This window comes from Ailuropoda melanoleuca, chromosome 12 (genome assembly GCF_002007445.2).
Source record: "Ailuropoda melanoleuca isolate Jingjing chromosome 12, ASM200744v2, whole genome shotgun sequence".
Taxonomy (NCBI): Eukaryota; Metazoa; Chordata; class Mammalia; order Carnivora; family Ursidae; genus Ailuropoda; species Ailuropoda melanoleuca.
This window is the reverse complement of record NC_048229.1, coordinates 55,351,026-55,367,795: the sequence shown is the minus strand read 5'-3', so window position 1 is coordinate 55,367,795 and position 16,770 is coordinate 55,351,026. Positions and strand designations below refer to the sequence as shown.

The 16,770-nt window shown below is 60.3% G+C and overlaps 1 protein-coding gene across 5 annotated transcripts in view; it reads left to right on the top strand.

The window, feature by feature from the left end:
• The window catches only part of KIFC3 (kinesin family member C3), a 32,864-nt gene extending 16,094 nt beyond the window's left edge, over window positions 1-16,770 (top strand). For 4 of the 5 annotated variants that reach the window (XM_034672778.1, XM_034672776.1, XM_034672780.1 and 1 more), the window contains 16 exons: window positions 4,619-4,684; window positions 5,223-5,366; window positions 5,474-5,713; window positions 6,243-6,416; window positions 6,975-7,122; window positions 7,200-7,330; window positions 8,660-8,771; window positions 10,044-10,225; window positions 11,146-11,250; window positions 12,901-13,031; window positions 13,536-13,659; window positions 13,845-13,974; window positions 14,057-14,286; window positions 14,487-14,621; window positions 15,158-15,266; window positions 16,064-16,770. In XM_034672778.1, coding sequence (XP_034528669.1) covers window positions 4,619-4,684; window positions 5,223-5,366; window positions 5,474-5,713; window positions 6,243-6,416; window positions 6,975-7,122; window positions 7,200-7,330; window positions 8,660-8,771; window positions 10,044-10,225; window positions 11,146-11,250; window positions 12,901-13,031; window positions 13,536-13,659; window positions 13,845-13,974; window positions 14,057-14,286; window positions 14,487-14,621; window positions 15,158-15,266; window positions 16,064-16,089 — 2,187 coding nt within the window. In that variant the 3' untranslated portion in view covers window positions 16,090-16,770. Of the gene's footprint in view, window positions 1-4,618; window positions 4,685-5,222; window positions 5,367-5,473; window positions 5,714-6,242; window positions 6,417-6,974; window positions 7,123-7,199; window positions 7,331-8,659; window positions 8,772-10,043; window positions 10,226-11,145; window positions 11,251-12,900; window positions 13,032-13,535; window positions 13,660-13,844; window positions 13,975-14,056; window positions 14,287-14,486; window positions 14,622-15,157; window positions 15,267-15,842; window positions 15,872-16,063 lie in introns of all 5 variants that reach the window. The other variant, XM_034672777.1, reaches the window with a different exon arrangement.

The window sequence follows — 16,770 nt, the reverse complement described above, 5'->3', positions numbered from 1 at the left end:
TGTAGTAACTTTTGAAACCAGGAAGTGTAAGATCTCCAACTTTCTCTTCTTTTGCAAGTATGTTTTGGCTATTTGGGGTCCTTTGAGATTTCATATGAATTTTAGGATGGATTTTTCTATTTCTGAAAAAAATGTCATTGGGACTTTGATGGGGGTTGCATTGAGTCTGATGATCCCTTTGGGTGATACTGACATCTTAAGAATATGACAGTCCACGAACATGAGATGTCTTTTCTCTTAAGATTTTTATTTATTTATTTGAGAGAAAGAGAACGAGAAGGGAGAGGGACAGAGGGAGAGGGAGAAGCAGGCTCCCCACCGAGCAGGGACCCTGACGTGGGGCCCGATCCCAGGACCCCGAGATCACAACCTGAGCCAAAGGCAGACACTGAACGGACTGAGCCACCCAGATGCCCCGGGATGTCTTCATTTACCAATGTCTTCTTTAATCGATTCCAGCAACGTTTTATAGTTTTCAATGTACAAATCTTTTGCCTCCTTGATTTAGTTTATTCCTATTTTATTCTTTCTGATGCTATTGTAAATGGAAATTTTTCCTAAATTTCCTTTCGGGATTGTTCATTGTTAGTGTATAGAAGCACAACTGGTTTTTTTTTTTTTTTAAAGATTTTTTAAAAAGGTTTTATTTATTTATTTGACAGAGGGGGAGAGAGCGAGCACAAGCAGGGGGAGCAGCAGGCAGAGGGAGAGGGAGAAGCAGACTCCCTGTCGAGCAGGGAGCCCTGTGTGGGGCTGGATCCCAGAACCCCGGGATCATGACCTGAGCCAAAGGCAGACGCTTAACCGACTGAGTCACCCAGGTGCCCTAGTTGTCAATTTTTAAACCTTAGTTAAGTTCTTGTAAAAATCTGGACTTATATTTTGTCAGAAAATATTGGAAGACGAGGCATGTCTGGGCTGCCATTCCCACGTGGCACCCGCGGCCTGGAGCCTTGGAGCAGCTCCTGCCTTTGGCAGAAGTGAGCGTCCTTCCTCTGGCGCCCCAGCAGGGCCCCGGAGTCCAGCAGCCCTCCTGCCCCACGCCCTGCCTGACAGCCTCCCTCAGAGACCCTGCTCTACCTGGCTGTTGTTCAGTCAGCATTCTTTCTACGTGCATTTACTGAGCACCTGCTATGTACCAGCTGCTGTCCTAGGCTCTGGAGTGGGGCACCTACTCAAGAGATAAATATCCCTGCCTTTAGGGGCCTTCATTCTAACAATAGAACTCATTAAGTGCTTTACATGTATTATCTCATTTAATCTCACTTAATCCTGCAGACATTCTCCCGGGGGTAGCCTCATTATCCCGAGGAGGAAAGCAAGAGGCAAGGCCATGTTGAGACTTCTCCAAGGTTATCCAGGGGGGAGGGTGATGTCTGTATTAGAAAGCTGGGCTGTCTGGCCTGAGAACCCATGTGCTCAACTGTTGCTCAGTGGCAGAAGGACTCGAATGTGAAAACTTGGCCGTGGGCAGGGCAGGGTGGATGCGGCTAGACAGGCACAGTCAGTGGTCGTGTGGCCAGGAGTCAGGTGTCCTGAGAGGGGGCGTGTGTGGGGACAGGATGGAGTGCTTCCCAGGGCTGCCCCCTGGCCTCTGTTTCCTTGAGGTGTTCTGGATCCCAGGACCTCTTGCCTTTTCAGCTCAGCAACGCCTTGGTCCTGCCATTGGGAAAGCCCTCTTTTCCTCCGAAGAGAGCTGGTGATCATGAGCCAGGCTTGGTGGGAGGTGGGAAGGTAATCAGCAGGTTGTCTGCACTGATGGGAGCAGACAGCTGAGAACACAGACCTGCGCAGGGCAGCCCCACCCTCTTTGGAGCCTGCTTCTGCAGAGAGATGCAAATGTGGGTTTGTGGCAGACAGGCCCCGGCTCCCCGCTCCCACGGAGGCCCTCTGCACCAGGCCCATGACCCAGTTTCTCCGGCTGCCGGGGAGCCTGAGCCCGGGCAGGGATGGGGCACAAACCCAGCCTGGTCCCTTCCTCGGCCCTGGGGTTGACATCGGCAGCCTGCCTGGAGCCTGCTTCTCCTTTGGCCTGGCTCTTTGCACTCGGAAGTGTGCGTGCTGCCTGTCCGCTGTTACTTCAAGTGCTCATTGAGTATCTACTGGGTGCTGGTCACCTGCTGGGGTCACCTGCTGGGGCCAGGTGTCTCAGGGGTGATAGGGAAGGTCCCTGCCCTCTTTGCCTCCAGGTGCAAGCACCACCCTGACTCCAGGCTGGGGCGGGTGTGTGAAGGGATGCCTACAGGAGCTCTCTCCCCTGGAAGGCCTTGCTCTCTGGTTCGGTTCACCCCCAGCACCCCACTTTCTGCCCTCCCTGCTCCTGAAGCAGAGTCCTCTGGGTGGAGGGTGACCGTCCCGCTCCTGAGCAGTGCACATTCTCACTCCCCAACCCCAAATGCAGCTGGTCTGCCAGCCGCTGTCCCCACGCACCACGGAGTGGCTTGGGCCTGACAGGCCCCCCACAGTGTTGGTGGCCTGTGTCCCACCCGCTGTCTGAGGCGAGCCAGGAGATGATTGACATCTCTGACGAAAAGAGTCTTTTGGAGCCTCTTCCTCAACCCCCCCGCACACTCCCAGCCTGCCCCCTTTTGCAGCCACTTCCTTTTGGGGCACCCCTCAGAGATTCCAGGCAGAGCCCAGGAGCACCCAGAGTTCTGATTGTGATGCAAGAAGGGAGCAGGAGCCTGGGCTGTAGGCCAGTGGTGGGCGGGCATCCTGACCCCCCGAGTAAGCACTGGAAAACCCCGCTTTCACTGCATCCGGCTCGGAGCGCCGGTGGCATTAGGGACTAGCGAGGTCAGAGCACACCCAGCTCGGTGCTGAGGAAGCAGCCTGTCTGGGGCACCTGCTCAGTGCAAGTGGGTCTTCCCGGGGTGATTTCTGAGGGAAGGAAGGGGGGCGGGGACACCCCAACCTTTCAAGGGGAGGTAGACCCACCTATTTCAGGATGGGGGAGTGTGAGAGGAATACATATTATTTGAGACTTAAAAATTGCCTGAAAGCACCAAGAATTTGTCGGGCATAATCCTGTAGTCCAGAGACCTCCACTTTTTGGTGTTGCAGGCCCAGTTTTGTTTTTGGGATTTTGACTTAGTATGTTGAGGAGTCTTCCTCCAGGTCACTTAAAACTTCTGACAAACACGGCCCTAACTGTAGCCGCGCCAGCACTCGCGGTGACTTACCTGACCATTCCCCTGCTGGGTATGGAGGTTACACCCAGCTCCGCGGCCAAGGAGTAACAGGCTGCCTTTTGCGAGATGTCCCTCGCTCGACGCTAAGGCCGGAGGAACGGAGCGCTGCTCAGGCCAGGCTCTCAAGGGAAGGGGCGCTGGAGCAGGCAGAGAAGAGGCGTAGGCCTGGTCTTTGGTCCATTTGTTCCCTCACCAGCTGCCCTCTCCAGCTCCAGGAGCCCGAGCTCCTGTGTGTGTGTCCGCATGCTGCCACAGACCGTGGATGATATCTCAGCCATGTAAAATGGGGAGCTCTGACACACCCCGACATCCCAACATCTGGCCTCTCTTGAAAGGTCAGAAGTTTGGAGACGTGGGCCTATGTGTTCCCGGCCGTGGCCTGCAGGGAGGGTGCCGTGGTTGCTTCCTCCGGGTGGACCTGCGCTGTCCCTCACCCGCCTTACCTGGCTGGCCTGGCCCCTGCAGGCAGCAGACTCGCTCAGCTGTCACTTAGTAATAAGAACCTAGTGATTTGTGGCCTGCTTGGGTAAAACCCACTTCCTAGCCCCCCACAGAGTGAGTCTGACTCTCACTGGGCCTTCTCAAGGTGAGGTGTGGTCAAGTACGGTCATTCACAGAATGTTCTGTGAGAAGACCCCCAAATGCTTTGAGGAACACTGGTGCCAAAGTGATAGGCTATTTTTGGGTTACTTCCCAGGAGGTTCCTGGAGGGGGGCTAATGTGGAATTGGGGTCTGGGGCCTGCAGGAGGGGTGGCCACCTAGAGGACAGCTCAAGGGGAGTGTCGCCGTCCTGGGATGTGCACTCTCAGAGCAGGCATCTTGGTGGCTTCCCCTTCCCCAGGCTCTGGCTGGCCAGGCCACCCTTGCCTCCTGATGGGGTGCGCACTCCCTTCTCTGCTGGCCCAACTCTCCAGCAAGGCAGACTGGGAGCTGGGGGCAGGGGACACACAGGTCTGAGATGTGCCCTGTCGCTGGTAGACCTGTCTCCACAGGCTGACTTGCCAGGCACCCCTTGAATGGAAAAATCTAGGGACTGGGCAAAGACTGATGTAGGTTTTGTCGTGTCTGGAGTTTATACAATTTGGGAGCCCTTTTTTAAAAAAAAGAATATAAAATTACAAATATCTAAGTAGACACAGGCCATGGCAAGGGCATGTGCAAGGCAGGGGTCCTGAGGGTCAGCCTCCTGAGTCTGGCGTGGCCTCAGAGTGGTGCAGGGGTCACCTCTGGTGTGCTTGCTCCCCAGACTTTCCTCAGAGCCTGGGCTACCTGGATCTTGTGGTGGGCGAGGGTGCTGAAGGCTGTTGGGATGGGGCAGGTGTCTCTCACCTGGAGTCCCAGGTGTGCCCTGATGCTTGCGCACAGGGAGGGCGGGGGCTGGAGGTGAGGAACCAGGCTCACCGTGACCGTGGCTTTGTGCCGGCAGGTGGAAAACCTGAAGGAGAAGCTCATTAGCCAGGCCCAGGAAGTGAGCCGCCTTCGATCCGAGCTGGTGAGGCTCAACGTGCCGTCCTAAGGTGGGGGCTGCGGGGGGCTGGCCCGGCCCTGTGCAGACTGACCCTTCCACATGGGGTGCGGGACCCTATCTCTCCAGAGCCCTCATGTCCAGCCCAAGTGGGGGCCGCATCTGCGCCCAGCAGACTGCCATTCAGCCGGGGAGATGCTCCCTGAACACTTGTCACCACTCACTAGGCCCTCAGAGGCTGTGTGACCCCCAAACGGAGAGAGGTTAATTCTCGTCTGCTGGTGTAAACTAGGAGTGTGAACTCTGCATAAATACGACTCTCTTGTTACTTTCACACTCAGGAAAATAGAAGGAGAGGGGCGGGTGAAGGCTGTCCCTCTGGCTCCCCTTCTCTCCTGTCTTCTCCTTATGTCCCTCTTGAGCTCCTGCTCGCCTCCCTCCCTCGCCTGCCTTTTTCTTTCTCTCCTGCTCTCTCCCCTGCCCTTGTCCGCCCTTGGCCTCCTCACTCTTTGCTTCCCGGGTCTGCCCTGGCCACATGCGCCCCCTGTGCCCCGGCTCTCTGCAGGGGGGCACGGACTTGGAGAAGCACCGTGACCTGCTGGTGGTGGAGAATGAGCGGCTGAGGCAGGAGATGCGGCGCTTCGAGGCCGAGTTGCAAGAGCTGCGGGGCAAGCCAGCGGCCCCCTGCGTGGGCTGCGAGCACAGCCAGGTGAGCGGGCTGGCCCGGCCCCAGCTGCTCCCGGAGGGCCGGGTCCCTAACGGTGACCCCGGTCCCTCGCAGTGACCCCTGCCTGCTTGTCTGACCCCTGCCTGCAGGAGAGCGCCCAGCTCCGGGACAAGCTGTCGCAGCTGCAGCTGGAGGTGGCCGAGAACAAGGGCATGCTGTCCGAGCTGAACCTGGAGGTGCAGCAGAAGACCGACCGGCTGGCGGAGGTCGAGCTGCGGCTCAAGGACTGCCTGGCCGAGAAGGCGCAGGAGGAGGAGCGGCTGAGCAGGCGCCTGCGAGACAGCCACGAGACCATCGCCAGCCTGCGGGCCCAGTCGCCGCCCATCAAGGTGAGCCTCTGGCGGTGGCCACCGGCGGGGCCCTTGCTCTCTCGGCCCCTGGCTCCCAGGGCAGGGCCGCGCTGATGAGGGGCTTGTCTTGGTGAATGAGTAACAGCAAGTGTTTGGAAGAATCATTCCAGGTCTGCGCTCAGTCTTGCGGCCCCCCCGCCCCCGCTTGCCGTCCAGGGCCAGGCACACAGTAAGCATCTGGCACCCGAGGCTTGAGGCGCCCACACGTGCCAGGCATGGGTGTGGCGCATCTGAGAGTCTGCCCTCATCTTGGCCCTTCTTGTCTGTTCTGTGCCCGGGCTGGGGCCACAGCCAGGCTCTTGGTGGGCTTACTGAAATGAGAGGATTCCCAGAGGGCCTGCAGCGTCCTGGAAAGCCAGCACCTTTAAGCTCCTCTAGTTTTTTCCAGCGGCTGTGGATGAGATGTCCCTGAGGGTCCCCTCCCAAGGCCAGCTGCGTCTCAGGGCCCCCAGAGTGAGGCCGAGGCACCCTCGCACCTCCACACGCCTGTCCCTCCCTCCCCCTGCAGTACGTCATCAGGACCGTGGAGGTGGAGTCGTCCAAGACCAAGCAGGCCCTCAGCGAGTCCCAGGCCCGGAACCAGCACCTGCAGGAGCAGGTGGCCATGCAGAGGCAGGTGCTGAAGGAGATGGAGCGGCAGCTGCAGAGCTCGCACCAGCTGACCGCGCAGCTCCGGGCGCAGGTGCACAGGCTGGGGGTGGGGCTGAGGGAGAGGGGGGGCACACTGGGCTGCAGAGCCAGAGGCGGGCCTTCAGTACAGTGCAGTGGGTCAGCACTCGGGGGGGTGGGGCACAGACCTGGGTTCTAGTCCCTTCTCTCCCTGGTTTTGTCTATGTCTCTGTTTCCTCTTCTGTAAAATGATGCACTCGCAGAACCCACCTCCCTGGGGGTTGCTCAGGGACATAATTCCAAGAGTGTCCTCACACAGGGCTCAGCACACACGTTCTTGGAAAGGGGTCCTGGTCGCTATTCTAACAAATCCTCTCCCCTGCTCTCCTCGGGCCTGTGGCTTGTGCTGGGGCAGGTGTCGGGGCTAATGAAGGGAGTAGCTGCATGGAGCTCACTGGCCTTTCGGGGAGCGAGATGACCATCCGCTCCTCTCCTGCGTGTGTGTTTGTGCGGACCTGTCGGGGGCGCTGTTCACTCACGTGCGTGTGTGGAGTAGGGCGCGGGGCTTCTTTCTGGCACCCACCCCTCTCCCTCCCGAGCCCCACGTTGAGTTTCTGGTCTGGGCCGTCAGATCGCCATGTACGAGTCAGAGCTGGAGCGGGCGCACGGGCAGATGCTGGAGGAGATGCAGTCCCTGGAGGAAGACAAGAACCGAGCCATTGAGGAGGCCTTTGCCAGAGCCCAGGTGGAGATGAAGGCTGTGCACGAGAACCTGGCAGGTGAGCTGGCTGGCTGGGCTCCCGCACCCCCCGCGGCCCCTCCCCCTGTCTGCCTGACACCTCTCCTGTCCCCCAAGGTGTCCGGACCAACCTGCTGACACTGCAGCCGGCGCTGCGGACCCTCGCCAGCGACTACAATGGGCTCAAGCGGCAGGTGCGCGGCTTCCCCCTGCTCCTGCAGGAGGCCCTCAAGAGCGTCAAGGCCGAGGTGAGTGCTGAGCGGACAGGGAGGCTCGCAGAGGCCCTGGAGCCCAGGGCTCCATTGCAAAATGCCGCAACCCCCCCCCAGGCAACAGCTCTCCTCCCCCACTCACACGGGCTGAGAAACAGACTGGTCAGGGGCAGGTGTTTGGTATTTGTCTTATGACTATTTTTTATTTTATTTTTTTAGAGTAGTGGGGAGGAGAGGCAGAGGGAGAATCTGTGCTGGGCAGGCTCCATGCCCAGCACAGAGTCCAACACGGGGCTTGATCTCACGACCGTGAGATCAGGACCTGAGTTGAAATCAAGAGTCAGACGCTTAACCGACTGAGCTACCGAGGCGCCCTTATTATGACTCTTTAAACCAAGCATGCAACATATATCCTTATATTTCACACGTGCTACATATATTCTTACATCTGTTAGTTTTCATTTTCTTAAGCTGTACTTGTATAGTATGAGAACAGCCAGTGTCTCTTAAGTGCCTCCTACGTGCTAAGCCTTTTATAGCTGTCAGCTCCTTGAATCGGTACCACAGCCCTGCAGGGCAGAGAGGCTGATATATTTCGGGAATAGAAAATAGTTCTTCTGTAGAAAAATAATGTCACTAACACATGGACACAGTAGAAAGTTCAAGGTGTGCAGAAGGGCATCGGATGAAAAGGAAGGGCCCTTCTCTGGCGCCCTGGCCAGCGCCCCCGGAGGTGGATGTCTGTCAGAATTCCTCCCCCGCGCCTCTCCCCACCCCCCCGCCCGCTTGCCCCAGTCTTCTGAGCTCCTGAAGCCCGTGGATGTCTTTGGGTGCACAGACACACTTCCCTTCTGCCCAGCAAAGGGGAACATCTGCATGCGTGGTCTGCATATTGCTTCTTCCCCTAATGAAGTGTGACTTGGAGATCGTTAACCTCCCGGGTGCTACAGATCCACAGACGAGATGGTGTTATTCCCATTTTACAGATGAGAAAAATGAGACCTGATGCCTGAGCTGGTTGCCTTAGGTCCCCCAGCTGTTCAGGGGTAGAGCTGGAATTTGGCTCCGGCTGACTCATATGATGGTCAGGTGCTAGTCCTGGGGAGTGAGGGCGGAGTCCCGGCTGTTGCTGTAGCAGCAGGGCCGCCTGGAGCTTCATCTGTCTTTGAGGCTCGTCTTTGAGGCTTGGTGTATTCCTCTGTCAAGGGGGCCCGGCAGCCGCACCTCCCCACGGGGGCTGTTGGAAGGAGTTGACGTGGGACAGCCCATGCCACGTCCTCCGCCCTGGGTGGGAGGCGGGCGCAGGCCACGCGGTAAGTCGGGTCGGTGGAGCCAGCCCCCGACAGCACTGTGCGGCCCCGCCAGATCGGCCAGGCCATCGAGGAGGCCAACAGCAACAACCAGGAGCTGCTGCGCAAGTACCGCCGGGAGCTGCAGCTGCGGAAGAAGTGTCACAACGAGCTCGTGCGGCTGAAAGGTAACTGCCGGGGGCAAGCGGGGGCTCCCGGGCATGGGGTCCCGACCTGGCTCGGAGCCGATGCTGCCCTTCCCCCCCAGCCCAGCACCACGCCTTGGGGCCTGTGCCTGGTCCCTGAGGGGCTACTGTGGGTCCCCCTCTCTGTGGATACAGAGACCCCGGGCCCAGAGAAGTCAGGGAACTGGCTCAAACCCACGTGACTACTAAATGGTCCACCCTGGACCTGGACTTGGATCCGTTCACCTTTGAAGCCCTCCCCGCCCCCCACGCCCCGTGCCCGTGGCAGCCCCAGCTGGGGTAGGGAAGCCCTGGGCGGTGGGTGGCTGGCAGGCAGCTTGTTCTGACCGAGGGCCTGGTGGGGCTCGAGACTGCCTGTCCACCGCACAACAAGTGAAGGAGGGCTGCTCTGGCCAGTGCTGTTCCAGATGCTGAGACGTGGTCATGGGTCCGCAGGTGCTGTGGCTACGGTGCTCACTGCAGCTGGGGCAGGGGGCATACAGTGATCAGTAATCACCCAGAGAACGGAGACACTGCCCTTGTTATTGGGCGGGGAGGGGCTCTAAGATCCGCTCGGTGTCTGACAGTCAGGGGTGTTGCTGGGCTTCCTGGAGGAGGCAAAGCCGCAGCTGAGGCCTGGATAGTGAGTTGGCTTGTACAGGTGAAGGGGAAGGTGGGGACATGCTGGCTGTCATGGGGGAGTTTTTCATTCAGGAGCACTGAGCTCCCACGGAAGGGCTTGAAGCAAGGGGATGGCACAGTCTATGCCCCCAGTCAGCTCAGAGTTGCCTGGTTGCCCGTCCCCATTCCATGTGCTGTTTGTCCACCTGCTGTCTGGTTCTCTTTAACCATCTCATTCCCAAGCCCTGTCCGGGTATTCACAAAGCCCTTTCAGAATGACAGAACAAGTCCCTTGGCTTACTGGGACCCACGCCCCTCACTGTATAGAGGAAACTGAAGTCCAGAGATACAGAGTGTCCATTTGGTATCCCAACCGGACTGGGTGCAGTGCCCGAGCCCCACAATTGACCTTTCCTCCCTGTCCCCAACGTGAAGCTCCCACTCTTAGCTGGTTTGCCCAGGAAGAAAGTGTACTGATACATGAATTCATGATAGTGTGAGTGACTGGTAACAGCGTTGTGGGGGGCCTTGCTCAGAAGGCTGGGGGTTCCTGAGCCACCAGGCTGCTCAGGACACCAAAGGACGCCAGTGGGGAGGCAGTCTGATCTTGGCCAAGCCTGTATGTACCCTTCTGTCCTCCCCTACACAATCCAGGGAACATCCGGGTGATTGCTCGTGTCCGGCCAGTCACCAAAGAGGACGGGGAAGGACCTGATGCGACCAACGCTGTGACCTTCGATGCTGACGATGACTCCATCATCCACCTGCTGCACAAAGGAAAGCCTGTGACCTTTGAGCTGGACAAGGTCTTCTCCCCGCGGGCCTCACAGCAGGACGTGAGTGTGGCCCTGTGGGGAAACGGATAGAGCAGTTGGTGGGGGGAGGGGACACGCAGGGAGAGATGATGGGGGCATGGACAGAAAGAAATATAAGAATGGGAGAGACAAAATGGAGAGGCTTGGGGTGCTGGCATGCCTCGCTCCTTCCACTGGAGGTGAGAAGAGAGTGGGAAGCTAAGACACGATGAGAAGCCTCTGCGGGGAAGAGATTCGAGGACAGCCTAGGCCATCTACGCGGCTCCTCCCACCCTTACAGCCCCGCCCCCGCTTAGGCCCCTCCCATGCACGTGTCCCTGCGTACCCACAGGGCCCCTCCCACCCACGGAGCCCCTCCTACACTCAGTCCCGCCCACCCACCTGACCCTGGCTGCGCCGAGCACGGGGCTCAGTCCCACAGGTCTTCCTAGGACCGCCCTGCTGCCCTGCAGAGCCCTCAGCCCGTGAGAGCAACATGGTCTCGGCAGCGTTCTTGTCTCTGCCAGGGCTGACTGGCCAGGCCTGTCCGGCCTGTACCTGCCTGTACCCTCCTGTCCCTGTGCTTGGCCTCACCTTTGCCCCGTCCTCTGCTGGCAGGCAGGCAGGCTGCAGGAGCCGCCAGGCACGTGCTGGCCTCCGCCTTCGTTTTGCTGAGCTGTCCCTTGGTGTGGTAGAAGCTAGAGGTGCCGGGCAGCCCTTCCTCAGGCGCTGGCGGGCGGGAGGCACTGTCCTGTCTTCCCTTCAGTCTTGGCAACCCGATTGCCCACTGATGTCTGTTGTGACCTATTAGTCGTAAATTCTTCCACAGTGAGCCACTTGCCAGTAACAATAGATGCCGTGTTATTGCTGAAGGAGAGCGCGCTCGGGGGAGGTGGCAGGACTTAGAGCTGGTGGAGGGCGCACAGGGGGCTTGCCATCTCCATCCTGTGTCCCCTCCCCAGGTGTTCCAGGAGGTACAAGCCCTGATCACCTCCTGCATCGATGGTTTCAACGTCTGCATCTTCGCCTATGGCCAGACGGGTGCCGGCAAGACATACACGATGGAGGTGGGTACCCGCTGCAGGGGCAGGGGTTCCGCTGGTGAGAACCACCCCCTTGCTGCCCTCGTGCATTCAGGTTTCAGGCGATACAGGAGCAGAGCTGGTCATCTGCTGTGTTAGCCCCAAGGCACCAGGCCTGAAGAGGGGGGCATCTTGCCCAGGAGGAGCTGAGACGGTCCCGGTGGGTATGGGGTGGGCTGGTGCACTGCCAACACTCAGACCTCAGGCAGAGATCCCTCTGATGCCAGAGTCTAGGCCAGAACGCCTTGAGACCTCTCAGGAGGGGCTTTCATTTCACCTCCAAGTATTTACGGCGCTCCTGCTGTTTGGCTGCCCTGCGCTGGGCCCTGGGGTTTTAGGATGAATGAGGGCAGTCTCTGCTGCCAGGGCGGGGCCTCATCTCCCGGCTGGCGGCTGAGCCCCCCCGCGATGCAGAGGGGCCGGAGAGGGGAGCATTAGGAGGAAGAATCTCAACTCTACATAAAAATGGAAGGTGGCCCCAGGGGTGTCTTCTGCGCCTTAGCATTTCCCTAGCTCTTGAGGGGGTGCTGTGGGGTTCTCTGGAAGGGGGTGAGGACAGGTGTCCCAGCGTCTGGACAGGCACCTTTCGGGGAGGCTGCCATGGTGGCTCGCTCTTCACTGTGTGGACCCTGCCGTTGCGCTAGTTCTGGGACTGATGAGACCGCTTAGTGGAGGGCAGGCCAAGCAAGGGGTGGGGGGTGAGGGGGTTGGAGTGGACTCCTAACTCTCTCCTCCAATACCTGCCGAGGCCCATGTACACCAGGCACGTTCTGGGGGCCGGGCACAGCTGTGACCAAAGTGTCACACCCCCCCCCCAAGCCAGCCCGCCAGTGGGGAGACAGCAGTGCTCACAGCAAATCAGGCTGTGTCCTGTCAGGTGCCGGGGAGAATCAGTAGTGAGGGAGGGATCGGGCCTTTGAAGGGAGGATGAAGCCACCTGCCCTAGGAGGTGACATTGGAGCCAGCCGTGGGGGCGTGTGGGGAAGAGCATTCCAGGCACGGGGATCAGCAGGGCTGAGGCCACAAGGCCAGAGCATGCTAGGGGTAGTGAGGCCTGGCAGGGAGGCCTGAGCCCCAGAAGGCGGGGGAGGGGGGGAAGTGCTACATAAGGGGAGGCGACAGCTCAGGCGAGGACTCCAAATTTCTTTCTAGAAGGGCTGGCCAGCCCATCTGGCCCCAGGGCACTTGCGGCTCTCCCTGTGCCTCCCTTCCACCACCGACAGAGCCCTGCTTCTGGCCTCCCTGACATGAGCCACCCTCTGGGCAGTGGCAGGGAGATGACTGGTTCCCAGGGGGCCCCCAGGAGCGGGTATGCACCTGGTGCTCAGCAGCCCCATGTGCAGGCCTGCGCCAACACTCCACCCAGCCCTTTGCTTTAAGTCTCAGGCTAGTCCTGGCAGGGCAATGCCCTGGAAAGGTGGGGGAAACTGAGGCCCAAGAAGGTGACGTCGCTTGCAACTAGGGGAGGCTGTTTGGGGGCAGACCAGTAGGCAGGCGGAAGCTTTGGGCAGGAAGGCTGGCCTGGGAGTGGTCGCCAGTGGGGAGGGGGCCACAGACCCCACACAAGCATCTGCATGGCCTACCCCTTGCAGTCAGGAGAGACCTGGCTCACCAGGGCCTTGCTTCTGCCCCCAGGGAACCCCTGAGAACCCAGGCATCAACCAGCGGGCCCTGCAGCTGCTCTTCTCCGAGGTGCAGGAGAAGGCGTCCGACTGGGAGTACACCATTACCGTCAGCGCGGCCGAGATCTACAACGAGGTCCTCAGGTGGGAGGCCCTGCACGGGGCACGGGCCCCCGGGCTGGCTTTGTGCTCCTCATGGCCGTGCAGAGCCATGCGGGATGAAGTTCGGAGTCGGGGCCCCATGTCCTGCCCCAAACCGGCAGGCGGTGGGGAGGACGGCTCTCTCTGAGTCCACCTGGGACACCCAGCTGCTCCTTTCCCCTCCAAGTCTACCCGTTCTCCCTGTAGGCTACACCAGGTGGTGAGAAATGAGAGCGGGGATTTGGGGGACGCTGCCCACATGAGCTCAGTGCACCGTGGAGGCAGGAGTAGCACCACCACGAGACTTTGGGGGAACAGTCAGTCTCTGGCCCTCAGCAGACTGAGTGCAGGGGAGGACCTGGAGGGGAGAGGGGCTTAGCAGTTAAGGAAGGCTTTCTGAAGGTGTGATGTGGTGGGAGAACATTCCAGGTGGGGGGGGGGCCGGGGAGCAGTGCAAGCAGAGGCAGAAGTGGGAGGAGGGAGTGACCATCTAGCCTGTCTGTGCAGGGACCTGCTGGGGCAGGAGCCCCAGGAGAAGCTGGAGATCCGGCTGTGCCCAGATGGCAGCGGGCAGCTGTACGTGCCGGGGCTGACGGAGTTCCGGGTGCAGAGTGTGGACGACATCAACAAGGTGCAAGCCTGGGGGGCCTGGGGGGTGGGGAAGCGCTGGGGAGACCCCGCCCACAAGCCACACAGAGCTGGAACAGGACACGTGGGTTTCCGACAGAGGCCCCCTCCCAGCGGTCCTCGGGGATGGGGTGATTCCAGAGCCCTCCCTACAAACCCTGCGCTTCTGCCCTCCCTGCTCCCCACCAGGTGTTTGAGTTTGGCCACACTAACCGCACGACCGAGTTCACGAACCTGAATGAGCACAGCTCCCGCTCGCACGCCCTGCTCATTGTGACGGTGCGCGGGGTGGACTGCAGCACAGGCCTCCGCACCACGGGTGAGTGAGGGCCGCGGGCGGCCGGCTCGGAGGACCCCCAGCCACCCAGGCGGCCTTGACCTGCCCGGCGCCCTCCCTGCAGGGAAGCTGAACCTGGTGGACCTGGCTGGCTCGGAGCGCGTGGGCAAGTCGGGGGCCGAGGGCAGCCGCCTGAGGGAGGCGCAGCACATCAACAAGTCGCTGTCGGCCCTGGGGGATGTCATTGCTGCGCTGCGCTCCCGCCAGGGCCACGTGCCCTTCCGCAACTCCAAGCTCACCTACCTGCTGCAGGACTCGCTCAGTGGGGACAGCAAGACGCTCATGGTGGTGCAGGTGAGGGCCTCCAGTGGGCCAGGCAGGCTGGCCGTCAGCGTGTGGGGCTTGGCCGGCACCACGACCGCGGACCTCCTGCCCCTGTGGCCCAGGAACCCCGGGCCGTGCAGGGAAGGGACCCTTGTCCTCAGCAGCTCCAAAGTCAATGCGCACGCTGCCCCCTCCAGTTCTGAGGGGGAATGAGCTCTCGTGTCCCCTAGGTGTCCCCCGTGGAGAAGAACACCAGTGAGACTCTGTACTCCCTGAAGTTTGCGGAGAGGGTGCGCTCTGTGGAGCTGGGCCCCGGGTCCCGCAGGTTAGAGCTCGGGTCCTGGTCCAGCCAGGAGCATCTGGAGGTATGGTGACTGCCATCGAGGCACCTTGGGCTGGCATGTCCAGGTCATGGGCAGGAAGGAGGGTCTGGGATGGGGGACGGACGAGGGGAAGATGTCAAAGGGGTGCAAGAGGGAGAAGGAGACTCCCTGCTGAGCCGAGAGCCTGACCCGGGGCTCGGTCCCAGGGTCCTGGGATCATGACCTGAGCCAAAGGCAGACATTTAACGAACTGAGCCACCCAAGCATCCCGGCCAGGAGCCTCTTTGGTCTAAATACTTCTTGGCCTCAGAACTACCTGTGGCCATCTCAGCTGGCTGAGGGCGGGCGGGTTGCAGGCTGGCACACCGGTGCTCAGGAGTAACTCCTTCCCTTCTTTACATACGTTATGTCAGGTAATTCTTGCAGTAACTGAGGTGGGGCTGTCCTCATGCCCATTTTGCAGATGAGCAGAGTTTCAGGAGGCTGGGGAGGGGAATGGTGGGGGGCGGGGGGAAGCACGGTGAAGATGGGGAGCCAGGGCAGCATGGCACCCACCCACCTCTCACATCTGCCCGCAGTGGGAGCCAGCCTGCCAGACCCCACAGCCCTCAGCACGAGCACACTCAGCCCCCGGCTCTGGAGCCACCAGCCGCCCAGGCTCTATCCGGAGGAAGCTCCAGCCCTTGGGTGAGCCTTTGGGGAGTGGGCCAATGGGGGGTGTGTGGGTGAGCCTCCCCCACGGGTGGATAGCCACTGGACTGCCCTTGCCTGAATGGACTTTTTGTTTTTCTTTTAAGCTCATAAAACTCATGCAGAACCTGTTTTACAACCTTTTCGGGCTCTGGGAAATAGTCAAGGCAGGCAGTGCTAGGCCCATTTTACAGATGGGAAATCAAAGGCCCTTGGAGAGGGGGTAGTGTAAGGAGGAACCTAGCCCTTGGGGCTCCTAGCAGGGCTGGTGGTTTGAGGCCTAGGACACAATTCTCTGAGGCTGGGCTCAAGCCATACATCTGCCAAAGCAGGCCAGGCACCCCTGCCATGGGCCCTGGCTCCTGGGGAGGGTGGGGGCAGGGCTCACCTATTTCCCAGGTGAGGAGTGAGCCCAGACATAGGACTGGAAGCCAGAGCCCCAGCCCCCTACGTGGCCCCACTCACAGAGGGGCCTGGGAGGGGCTGGATCCAAGGAGGTAGGGGCCTCAGGGTCCTGGGGAGTCCCAGCCCCAGGCAAGCCCACCAGTGAGACACCTGTCACTTTGATTTCAGCCTGACGGCTGGGGCTGCAGAGTCTCCAGGTGAGTGTGGGGCCAGCGGCCTGGGCCTGCCCACCCACCCGCCTGCCCACCTTGGGTTGCAGGGCTGTGCCGGGGAGAGGGCTGCTCAAGGCTGGGCCTGTCCTGCTGCCGCCTGCTGTCTGTGTGCTTCTGCCTGGCTCCCTCCCATCCGCATACCCCGAGGCTGACGAAATCTCTCTTCCCCTCCTGCAGGAAAGTCCAGGCCGGTGCCTGTGTGACGGACGTGTCCACCCTGCCAGCCCGGGGACTCGGGAACTGGGGCCTGAGGCCTTGCCGGCCTGCTCCTGCTGTAGCACCAGGAGCCTGGGAGGCGGAGGCTGGAGTGGAGGCAGCCGTTCTGCCTTGTTTCTGCTCAGAGACGAGAAAACGTGTTCAGAAGGAAATGGTGTCTCTTGGCCGTGGCTGTGGGTGCAAAAGGCATGGGCTGGAAGGGCAGGGATGGCCCACTCCACCTAGCAGGCCCGGGCCAATGGTGAGCCCTTGTGGGGAGGGCAGGAGTAGGGGGGAGGGTGGGCCGCTTGCGTGGCCTGGTCAGCCTCTTCCCCAGCCTGCCAGGCCCTGTGTGTAAGGGGTGGGCTGAGGAGCCCCCAGAAGGCACAGGAACCATGGGATCTGGGCACCTGGCAGGCATCCTGGGGCAGCCCTGGCCTCCGAGGCGGGCCCTGTGCCGGGTATGTATATAGTGTTCCTAGGTGTATGCAGGAGCGCGGCCCTCCCTGCCGAGGGCTGGGCTGTATTTATGGCTGGTGGGAGGCCAGGGGGGTGGGGATTCTGCTGCTCACCTGCCTGGCACCAGGCTCCTTACTCACTGGCCTCCTGACATTTTCCCCCCTCTGAAATCCTATTTAAGAACTTTTGGAAGCTTAGCCATTTTTACTTATTAAAAACTTTTTTCTACA